Source organism: Hydra vulgaris, chromosome 04, assembly GCF_038396675.1.
Source record: "Hydra vulgaris chromosome 04, alternate assembly HydraT2T_AEP".
NCBI lineage: Eukaryota > Metazoa > Cnidaria > Hydrozoa > Anthoathecata > Hydridae > Hydra > Hydra vulgaris.
The window spans coordinates 29,194,539-29,207,500 of NC_088923.1; the positions used below are offsets into that span (position 1 = coordinate 29,194,539).

Genomic DNA, 12,962 nt, shown 5'->3' on the forward strand with positions numbered 1-12,962 from the left:
GCTGTACTGTGAGATATCAAACTAGTTTATTACACTTTTTATTTCGGAATGGCAAGATTCATATGTCTGCGCATTAAACTGTCCAATGGGGAGGCCATTTTACATCAAAAAATGCCTCTAGATGTGCAGTTACAGAACACGCCTTTCAGGTAACTATGAACTATTTATGTAAAAGCTAAACAAATTTTTGTAAAAGCTAAATAAAAGCTAAACAAGTTTATGTAAATATGTTTATCAATACCTTAGTTTCAAATTTTTAACGAATACAAGAATTTAAAAAGAATACAATGGGCAGGAATGACCTTTATAAACTATATTAGAAATTCAAAAAAATAAATAAAAAAGTTTGAAGGGGGCAATAATACCTAACACGCTACTTATAAAGACCTATTTAGCTTCAGGTAAATATACTGCATGAGGAATATTAAATTTTTTGTTATAGTCATTGAAACTTGTGTCATGGAAGGAACCTATCATTCCTTCCATGACACAAGTTTTCAATGTCTATAACTAAAAATTTAGAATTCTACTAAAGTCTTTCCTCAAAATTAAATAGATATTTATAGGTAGTATGTTAGGTATTTTTGCCCCCTTCTAAACAGTTTTTTATTTTTTTTGAATTTCCACTTAAGTTTAGAAAGGTCATTCCTTGTGAAAAACAAAACTTTTCCATCCTGCCCCAATGGATCTGTAATAGTCTTGCACATCTTTTGAGTTAAATTTCAAAACTGAATAGCTTGTGTCAGGTTTAAACATTACAACATAATATGAAAGTTCACCCCGCCATTGAAAAATTGATTTTATGTCAAAATCGATTTTTCAATGGCGGGGTGAACTTTTTTCAAAAGATATGCAAATAATAGTTCATTTTGTACTTTTTAGGTAAAAGTTCATCAAACTACAGAACAGGAGCATGGAGTTGAAAAAAAGTCATAACTAAAAAATATATATGTGTGTGTGTGTGTGTATGTGTGTGTGTGTGCGCGCGTGTGTGTGTGTTTAGATAAGCACTGTGACATCATACTGAAATAGCCTGCTGCAGGATAATTCAGTACATACATTATACCAATTATTGAAAAAAAAACATGATTCCTTTTTTTTCATAATTAAACATTTAACATAGTATAATTTAAGAAGATAAATTATTTTGTCCTCATCAAACATTTACTTCTAGTTTTTTTTTCTTTATAATTTTTTACAAAATTTTCTTAAAATTTTTTTTTGTTTTTAAAAAACCTTTTTTTTTATTTCATTCACTCTTATAAAATTTTAAATTTTAAAGAAATATATAAACATTTATTAAAAAAACTAACTTTTACTGTGACCTAAACACAACCCATCAATAACCCTAACCATGACCTAACCTCCATCAATCCATGTGCATACATGGATTTGCTGCAATTGTCAATAAATGCAATTAATAAAAACAAATTAGTATCAAAAAAAGAAAAAAAATTAAAAACCTTTAACATCTTGATAGAATTAGGTGACACATTATCATGATTTCCATAAATACTTGTATTTATACCATTTTCTTCTACGAAAGAATGATTTATTTTGTGATTTAGAGATAAATCTTTTTGAATATCTTGATGTCTAAACATATTTAAAAATCTTGTCATCATCAATAATTTTTACTAGAAGTTAATTGTCAAAGATGTCATCGTTAATTGTTTCAATGATGTCATCATTGAAATAACTAGTCTTTGAAATAACTAGAAATAAATATTTTTATCGTTTTTTTTTGTTATTGAATAACAAAAATAAAACAAAAAATAATATTAAAGAAACAAACAATAAAAGTTATAACAACAAATTTTAAAAAAAAAAAAAAATTGGTTCTTGTTTTTCTAGTTGATTTAAAAAAAACAACCTTTTTTTATTGACCTTTTTTACATTCATAATAAATCTTGTTTTTTTATATCATCCTCCTGAAAGCAATATAAATAGTTAAATTAGGAGATGCAGGGAAGAAGTCTGGAGTTTTGCTAAAATTATGGGACTGCTGTTCATAATAACAGGAGAAAAACAAAGATAAAGCCAGCATAAAATATTTCTTGGCATCAATTATTTTGTAAACTTTGCTCAAAATTGTTTTGCAAACAAAACAGCAAGTGAAAACAAGAACCTTTGTAGTGAAAGTTCAAGCTTATGTACTAAATAACAATGCCTAACACAAACCCTGTAACTTTTCCAAAAGCTACTCACAGAATAAGTATTAATAAACATTGGGGATGCATCGTTTGGTATTATATCTTTTTGAAATATACACCTTGGTGTTTATATCAAAACAAAAAATTTATAAATGATAAACAATAAGCAATACATATGTAAATTTATTAAATTTACAAAAGTTTAGCTAAATTTATAAAAAGCAATAAATAGTGCAGTATTTTAGATATTATTATATTGTTTCAAAGTATTTTTTGCATGTTTTATTCAGATTTTTCAAAATAATTTCTGTATTATTTATGCTATAATAAAAATAGAATTTAAGAATGAAGAAAAGGTACTGGCAATTAAAACTATTGATCAGGTATAGCGTTCTTAAAAAGTCAGCAAACTTAGTTTGGCAATAAAATATTTGGAGAGTAAAATTTTAAAGATGTATTAAATTTTTCTTTTGCCTAGTACCATATAATTTTTAATGGGGGTTGAATACAGTTATAGTATTTACGGCAGTTATTTTTTTACTTTGTTTTTTATGGGGGCTATTTTTATACTGTCTTATTTAAGCTAAGTGATCTTAAAAAGATTTTGTTTATTATCTCTAATATATTACTACTATCTACAATAACAGTAGTAGTAAAATATCAATGTTGTATATATAAGCTGTAACTGATAACTCGGTTCAAAAAAAGACAATTATTTAAACAATAATTTAGTCAGTGTTTCACTTTTTTCACTTTGACAGCATTCAACATAGTTACATTATAATTATTCAAAATAGTTGCATTATAATTAATCAACATAGTTACATAATTTAAAATCCATTTGTCAAGTTTAGCTTTAAAAGAGTTCACAGAAATAGCATTAACAACATCAGTAGTCAATTCCAATAAAAAAGATATTCTGTTTGTTAAAAAAATAATGTCTAGGTGAATAATGTCTAATAATGTCAAAAAAATAGTTATTTCACGATTATATATTATTTTATGTCAGGTCAGGTTACCCTGCTACTGGTAACATTTAACCTAGTACAATCTGCTTCATGTCCTGCTGCCTTGTAGGATACTCCTTTTTAGACAAAGGCTAGGAGATGCCAACTCCGACTTAAAACACCCCCTGCGTTGGGGCTCTTGGTTGAGTAAAGGCTAGAGATGGTGTCTCAATAAAAATACTCATCTTGGGCAGATGTTAAATGCATCCGGCTTGAAGAAGGCCTCCTAGGCAAAGACTTAAGGGGTAAACAGATTCCATCTGTTGACCAGCCTCACACTCCTTCTTCATCTATTAGGCTGGCGCAGATGTATTTTTAATACATTGTTTCCAGTTTAGGATGTTGAATGCTGCATCTTCTTGACTCAATGCATGGATTTTGCTTGTGTCTCCTAATGAGGGTACAGCTCTAAAACTCAGTTTTATGGTTCTGAGGCCAGCTGATTGGGCATATACATTCGTGAATTCTTATGAATGTATATGCCCAGGTCACATGCTTGACCTGGGCATATACATTCGTAAGAATTCACCCATTTGTCGAGAAACTAGGTTTGAATCCACAGACTATTCTTTCATGTGCTATGATTTAGCACCACTTCACTCTATCGCCTTTCTCTTTGTTCTATATCGCTCTCCTTTATCTTAGGACTGCACTCTTTTTGATGTTATTTCTGATCATATTGACTAAGCCCTCTCTCTTTATCCATCAGCTAATAAAGTTGTTGTCGGTGACTTTAATGCTCACCACTCTGAATGGGTTTGCTCTATTGTCAGTGACTCTGCAGGCATTAAAGCCAACAACTTTTGCCTTTCTCAATCCCTAACTCAAATAGTCAACTTTCCAACTCGCTTTCCAGACAACCCGAATCATTTACCTTCTCTACTCGACTCATGTCTTGTTTCTGATCCTAGTCAGTTCTCAGTTTCTACACATTCACCCTTAGGTGCTTCTGATCACAATTTCATCTCTCTAAAACTAATATCTCATTCTTCTTCATTACCTGAACCCCCTATTATTGTACCTCTTACAACTACCTTAAAGCTGCCTGGGATTCTTTCCGTGATTTTCTTCATGATGGCCCTTGAGTAGAAATCTTTTGTCTTCTTGTCGACAAATGTGCTTCTTACATAACTTCGTGGATCCAGGCTGGCATAGAATTTTTTATTCTCTCTCTACAATTCCAAGTCAAGCTTCACTCTTCTCCATGGTTTCCTCACACTGTGCTGCTGCCATTGCCAATCAAAACCGTTACTTCCATATCTATCAGCAAAACAATTCTCCAGAAAACAGAGTCTGTTTATTAATGCTAGAAGCCATTGTAAAAAGGTTTTGTCTAAGGACAAAGCCCGCTATTCTCATGTCATGAAATCTTGTATCTCATCTCAAAAATTAGGCTCTCGTGACTTCTGGAGAATCTTTAATAGTATTAATAAGGGCAAATCTTTAACTCCACCTCTTATGTATGGTTCAGACTTTGTCACCTCAACTAAAGACAAAGCTGAATTGTTTGCTAAAAACCTTTCATCAATATTATCTCTTGATTCCACTAGTTGCATTCTACCTGATATTGCCAACAAACAGGTTGATCCATTGCTTGACATTCATATCACTCCAGCTTCTGTATCTAAAGTGGTTTCCTGCCTAGACTCTTCTACAGCTTGTGGCCTGGACAACATACCTGTTATTGTCTTGCAGAAGTGTTCCCTGGAGCTGTCATCTATACTCTCAAAACTATTCAATAAGTGCTTATCAGAGTCTTGTTTTCCAGCCTGCTGGAAAGCGGCATCTATTATCCCTATCTTCAAAAATTCTGGAGAGCGATCTGATTCATCTAACTACCATTCCATTAGTCTTCTTCCTATCATAAGCAAGGTTTTTTAATCTTTAATTAACAAACACTTAATTTCTCATCTTGAATCTAATATCTTACTTTCTGACCATCAATATGGATTTCGATCTTCTCGTTCTACAGCTGATTTGCTGACAGTAATAACCGATAGGTTTCATTGTGCATTAGATAAAGATGGAGAGGTTTAGGCCATCGCTCTTGACATTTCAAGAGCTTTTGATAAAGTTTGGCATGCTGGTCTTCTCCATAAGCTTTCTTCGTATGGTGTATCTGGCAACACCTTTAAGATTATTGAATCCTTCCTTTCCAATCATAGTATAAAAGTTGTCCTCGATGGACAGCACTCTTCTTCTTATTCTGTAACTTTAGGGGTTCCTCAAGGTTCTATCCTTAGCCCTATACTGTTTTTAATTTACATAAACGATCTTCCAGATATTCTCACATCTAAGGTGGCATTGTTTGCTGATGATACTACCATTTATTCTTGTCGTGATAAGAAACCAAGACTCTCTGATTGCTTGGAGGGGGCATTTGAGCTTTTGAAAAGGATCTCACTTCTGCTACAGCATGGGGCCCACAGTGGCTGGTGAACTTCAATTCAAATAAAACTCAATTTTTTTCAGCCAATCGTTATCGCAATAAGTTAGATCTTCCTATATTTATGAACAGTAATGTATTCAATGTGTCATCTACTTTTCATCTTCTGGGATTAACTCTTCTTGGAAACCATATATCAAATCAGTTGTAAAATTAGCATCTGCTAAGGTTGCATCTCTTTATCGAGCTCGACACTTTCTTACTTCGGATTCTATTCTCTATCTCTATAAATCTCAAATCTGGCCTTGTATGGAATACTGTTGCCATATCTGGGGCAGATCTTCTAATGATGCCCTTTCTCTTTTAGACAAGGTGCAAAAACGCATTGTAAACATAGTTGGACCTGCTCTTGCAGCCAACCTCTAACTATTATCACATTGCCATAATGTTGCTTCTCTTTCTCTCTTCTACAAATAATATAATGGGCACTGCCAAAGAGCTAGCGTCTCTTGTGCCATCTACTAAAATTCATTCTCGTGTTACTCGTCATTCAATTAAGTCTCATCCTTTTTCTGTAACTGTTCTTAAGTGCTCCAAAAACTCTTATTAGTCAAGGGTAAATAAAAGAGCCCTTTCGCACACCAATAAATATATCCTTCCAAGATGAGACATTTTCTACCATAATAACTCTTTGTCTTTTATTTTTAAGAAATGCTTCAATCCATTTCAACAATGTACCCTAAATCTAAAAACATTCAAGTTTTATTTTATAAGTAATCTTTAACAGGGCAAAAAATCAAATGCCTCAGCAAAGTCCAACAAATGTAGCAATAAAAAAGCAACAAACAAAACTCACACAACTTTACCCAAACAATAAAAGTTCTCTTAAAAACTGTTTAGTTTAAATTAATAAACATTTATAAAAAAAAAAAAAAAAACTAATATAATTTGAATTGAGCTGGAAGTACCTATAAAATGGAAGTACCCACCTATAAAGTGGATGTACCCACCAAAAAAATGGAAATACCCACCTATAAAATGGAAGTACCCACCTATAAAATGGATGTACCCACCTATAAAATGGAAGTACCCATCTATTAAATGGAAGTACCCACCTATAAAATGGAAGTACCCACCTATAAAATGCCCCTATTTACTGGAGACAACTATATATTCTAGTTTTAATAAAAGTCATAACTTTTGATAAAATAGACAACAATCTTTATTATTAATATAGTTATAGTTTGGGATGCACAGTGGTGGACACACAGTGGTGGTAAATATTAACCTAAAAGAAACTTTTAAAAAAGTTTTAATATAGTTATAGTTTAATATAGTTATAGTTTGGGATGCACAGTGGTGGACACACAGTGGTGGTAAATATTAACCTAAAAGAAACTTTTAAAAAAGTTTTAATAATTATTGCAATATTGTTGCTATTCTGATATTGATGATTGACAACAACAGAATTCTCTACTTTATGTCTTCTTGGATTATTTCTCACTAATAGCCTTGTATGGAAACAATAAATCCAATCCATGTTTTATGATTGTTCTATGCATGTTCTATGGTTGTTCTAAGCCATATTCTATTGTTTTAATCTATGTTCTATGGTTGTTCTAAGCATGTTCTATGATTGCATCTCTATATTGTGATTACCATTTCCTAACTCTTGATTCCATTATTTACCTCTATTAATCCCTTATTTGTTTTATATGGAATACTGCTGTCATATTCTGGGTAAAGATCTGGTTCTTTTATTGAACCCACTTTGTGTTTTAGTCAAGGTCCTAAATCAAACTGTAAATATTGTTTAACCTGCTACCAAACTTTTTCAACCAATTTCAAACTCTCTTATTCAATCAATGAAAACACTTGCATGAATTATCATAGCCAAATCCATTTTACTGTAACTGTTCCTTCATCTTAAAAAAACTTTAATCACCTAGCTTTTTTCAAACGCAAATGCTTTGAAACTCTATTTTATTCATTAAAATGATTTTTAATGTTGTAAATAATCTTTTAGTTTTCAATATTTTCTGGATATAATACAACTTCAACTATGGATGGATACAACTTCAGCTATGGATGGATACAACTTAAGCTATGGATAGATACAACTTCAACTTCATTGCAATCAAGCTGACATTATTTCATAGTGTGAAGAATAAAAACTAAAAACTATTATGAAAATAAAGTAAAAAATGTCTTAAATGTAACAATTTAATTAAGTAATTATGTGATAAATATAATTTTTAATGTATGTATATAATTAAGTAATTATGTGATAAACATAATTTTTAATGTATCGATATAATAAAGTAATTATGTGAATTTTTAAATTATTTAGGTGAATTTTTAAGTAATTATGTGATGTATCAATATAATTAAGTAGTTATGTGAACTTTTAAATAAATTTAATTTTAATAAATGAGTGGCATTAGTGCAAGTCTCGGGCCCTCTGAAACGTCATTGGTGATCGCAGTGCGTTTCTGAGAAGGGCGATCACCATTCATCCATTACTCAATTCTAATTTGTTAGAATATTCTAATTGGCTTTTTACCGCTTACACCCATGAGTTTTAGAGCATTGTGAGCTTTATATTATGAATTTGTTACATTAATGACATTTATATATTTTTATGTTACACATGTTATCAGTTTTCAATTTAATATCTAGAGTTTAGACCACAAATAGTACCACATTTATTAGCCTATTTTTTCTCTTTATATTGCCCGAACTATCATTTATTATAATTTTACTTCCTATTTTGTTATCTACTTATTTTATTTTATCATTTTTGTACAGTGCGATAATTTTAGTCTTGGTTGCCATTAATAAACCAGTGGATTTATATTGACTTGTTTACTCATAGACAATTGTCTTATCGTTTGCTAAGGATGACTAGAGTATCAGTTATGGTTCCCCCTCTTCCTGAGTCATTAAATTTTATTCCTTCTACTAAATAGTCTTTACATTAATTTATATTTTTTACCTAAATGTCATCATCTACAATCTGATTCTATTATCACATCTCTCAGGTCTACGTAACTGGATGGCTCAGTCGGTCACTTTTTGCGATCTTTGTGTTGCATAAACAATTAAAATGGGAAAGTTACAAGAGAGAAAGAACTGCAGCCACAAGTTCAAGAGAGAAAGAACTTCAGCAACAAATTCGTGATAGAAAGAACTGGAGTAACAAATTTAAACAAACTGCAGCAACAAATTTAATCAAACTGCAGCAACAAATTTAAACAAACTGCAGTAACAAATTTAAACAAACTGCAGCAACAAATTTATACAAACTACAGTAACAAATTTAAACAAACTGCAGCAACAAATTTATACAAACTACAGTAACAAATTTAAACAAACTGCAGCAACAAATTTATACAAACTACAGTAACAAATTTATACAAACTATAGCAACAAATTTGTACAAACTGCAGTAACAAATTTAAACAAACTGCAGCAACAAATAATCAACTTGAGATAAAACAAGAGATTGTATTTTTAGATTAAGTTTGTGTCACGTTTTGGATTAAGACTACCAGTTTGTGTCACATCATCGTTTGTATCACAAATTAAGTCTATAAAATAAGTAAAAATTTATAAACAAAGAATCAAAAATTATTAATAAATTAGCATAATAAAAATTAAAAAACTAAAAAAGTAAACAATTTTACTACATTGAAACATTTGCAGAAAACATTTTACTGTAAAGATTTTTTGTAAAGGGATTGTAAAGAGTATAACTTTATAAAATATAAAAACACAAAAACTAATGGCCAAGTGGTTTAAACTAATGAGCAAATGCTTACAAAACAACAAAGCGCTATGGAATAACTTGACATATTCAGAACACAAAACAACAAAACGTTATGGAATAACTTGACATATTTAAAACACAAAACAACAAAGTGTTATGGAATAACTTGTCATATTTAGAACACAAAACAATAAAAGCGTTATGGAATAACTTGACAAATTCAGAACATAAGCATTAGCACTAATATTAATTTGATTTATTAGTAGGATTGTTAACTAAATGTTCCATTGAGCTGTAACATTTTAGTTTTGTAAGATGGAAATTTGTCACCCTGCACAACTAAATATAGCAAACTCTGTTTTCTGAGACAGCTGCTTTAACACATTTTGGGTAAGTTAGTTTGATTTCTAATTTATTGTCAAAACACATCTATAAATATGATTTTTTACTGATTTTGTATTAATTCCATAGTAATATTCTGCAAAATTTCTTTAGCAAGGATATTTTTTATTAATATTATGTTCTACATCTCTATAGTATTACTTCAGCTCTTGGAATTAGTTGCAGTATTTGACAATGCCGAACTAAATGTCAACCTAAAAGTCTTTGAGGTTAGCAAAAAATTGCCAACCTCGTTTCTATGTTTTATGATAACCCATTTGTGTCAAATTTTTTTTGCCAACCTGATGCTGACCTCTTACATTTTAAGGTCAGCAATTTTCCTAATTCCAAGGGCTGACTTATAATCATTTCAAAAATATTCTAAAATTTTATTATTAAGTTTTCTAATAACATTTTTACAGTAGACAAAAAGCTTAGCTTGCTAATTGAGTTTTATGCAAAAATAACGATCTAGTTATCTCAGATTGGGTTAAAAAAATTTTTTTTTTTTTTTTGAAAAAGCTTAAAGAAATATCAGCTTGGGTGTCAATTAACCTTAGAACATTATTATATATTGATACTTTAAAAATTTAGAATATCTTGAATATTATTAAAATTTTAAACTATAACTATAAAATTATATAACTATATATACTATATAACTACATATTATATAATATATATATATATATATATATATATATATATATATATATATATATATATATATATATATATATATATCATATAACTATATATTATATAACTATATATTATATTATATATATATATATATATATATATATATATATATATATATATATATATATATATATATATATATATATATATATATATATTAGGGATATGACTTTTTAATTTTTTTTCAAATAAAATGTTTCCTGTATCATAAATCGATGAACTTTTACCTAAAATCATGAAAAAAGGCCCAAATAGCTTTCTGCAACAAAAAAAGGTCACCCCAAAAAAAAAATTTGATTTACCATTTTTATACATTCATTTTTGACCGATGTTTTAATCTTAAGCTTAATTCTCAGCTTAATTCTATTTATTTCATTATTTTGTTATGAATTTATAAATATAACGCCACACGTTACCATGGCAACGAAACGGCCGTGTGCCGGCAAATACTTGGAATTGTTATGTGATGACGTCATTGTGTTACCACGGTGATATAGACGACTGTAACAGACTGTAGAAGATTATAGAACTTAGTAGAACATTCTGGAAGCTCTAAATAATTATATAAGCGAGCTGCTGTCAGAGCTCAGTGTTGATAATGTGAATAGTTCTATGAAGTACTCTGCGTGTAACTGAGCTAATAAGGAACTACTGTAGCGAACTAAAGACGCTGTAAGTGTACGAAGTATAAGTAGTTGTAGCATTATCGTTAGGATACGGACTGGATTATCGAACTGTTATCAACATTGACTGGATTATCGAACTATAATTGGATTACTATACAGTTAAAGTATTTTATTAATTAAACGACTTTATTAAACGGATATTTACGCTCAGCTATCCGTAAAGTCGTAACAATATTATATGATGTCTCACAAGAAAAGTCATACCACAGTAACAAAGAACAAGAAGACTTGGACTAAAAATTTGGTGAGATTTCAAGAGTCACACAGAAGAAGAGGAAGCGTGGCTGTAGAAGAACATTCACTCGATGAAAAATCCAGAATACCACTTCAATTGCAGATCGTAGGAAGATACCAGTTTCTCGGAGCATATGTTAAAGGAAGAAAAGAACGAATAGACCAAATTTCTAAGGAAATTACAAAATTGTGGGACAATAAACTGAATTTTCCACGTGTGTCTGATCAAGTGATAAGAGCAAAGCTTATGAAGGTGCTAAAGGTCTATGATGAATGTGTCAAGCGTGGAAAATATGATGTTCTCAATGCATTATTTGACATCACGAAAGTGAATGGCCAGTGGTTATCCTCGGAAGATAAACGTCTATACCACCAACAAAAAGAAAGTAAAGGACAGGTGGGGTACTCAACAGGACAAGTGGCAAGTAAAGAAACCATTCACCCTTCCAAGAGAAGGAAAGTCCAGTCTGGAACAGCAATACCTTCCACATCACAAGTCCTGTCTACCACAGACAGTGGTACTGAATCTGAAAACTGCAAAAGTAAGAGTGAAAATGATGAAGACGACGACGGTGATAAAGACGATGATGAGGACACTCAGAAAAAAACTAGAAAGCACTACAAAAGTAAATTTGCTGTAAGTATGGTTACATCAAGTGGAGTTTCCACAAAGAAAGCTGCTAAAATATGCAATGTATTATCACAACAAGGTATTGATATTCCAACTCCAAGTCAATCAGCAATTTACAAGTCCATATTCAAAGAGGCAGGTAAATTAAAAAAAGAAATGATACAACAACTTAAAATGGAACAGTGGTCCTTACACTTTGACGGCAAACGAATAGATGATAAGGAATATCAGGTAGTTGTACTTCAGAATGAAAGAACTGACGTGAAACTTGATGCACTGCGTTTAAAAGATGGCAAAGCTGAAACTGTTGCTGAAAAAATTGCCAAACTTATTGATGAATACAATTTGTGGAATTCAATTAAGATGATCATTACTGATACAACAAACGTCAATACTGGGAAGAGAAATGGAGTTGTTGTGAAGTTGCAACGTATGTTTAAATTAAAGGGTGTCACAATACCACAATTTATCGGTTGTCAGCATCACGTACTAGACAGGATTCTCCGTCTGGTGATGGACAAAGAACTTGGGGGTGATACCAAATCTCCAAACATTGAATACCCATTTGTGTCTGAACTGTTGAATAAGTATGATGAACTGAAGGATAAGTTTGTGAATGGAACTGTAGAAATTCTTGATAAATCAGGGTGGAGAGACGATATGAAGTTTTTGTACCATTTAACAAGAGTGTTTAGGTTCTATGAAGAACAAAGAAACTTCCCTCTGATTCACTTTCAGAACATTCCTAATATGAGCAATGCCAGATGGAACTCAAGAGCCATTCTCGCCATTCTGGCGTTCATTCTTATGCCTGAAGCGAGAAAGAATTTGGAGAAGGTTTGCAGGTTCATTTCATATGAGTGGGCAGAACATTGGTTTAGTAGTCAAAAGTACAATGACAATGACTTCAAGAATTTATCTGATGTATTGAAGCCTTACAAAAAGGCATTGCAGTCATTCAAAAATCACTGGAAGAAAGAGCCATCCGTCATCGACATACCACGAAGTAATCA

At 31.0% G+C, this 12,962-nt stretch overlaps 1 protein-coding gene across 2 annotated transcripts in view; it reads right to left on the minus strand.

The window, feature by feature from the left end:
- Positions 1–12,962, minus strand: part of LOC101240546 (uncharacterized) — a 121,682-nt gene that overhangs the window by 14,477 nt on the left and 94,243 nt on the right. For both annotated transcript variants that reach the window (XM_065796003.1, XM_065796002.1), the window contains exon 14: positions 1,464–1,596. In XM_065796003.1, the coding sequence (XP_065652075.1) occupies positions 1,464–1,596 (133 nt within the window). The remainder of the gene's footprint in view (positions 1–1,463; positions 1,597–12,962) is intronic.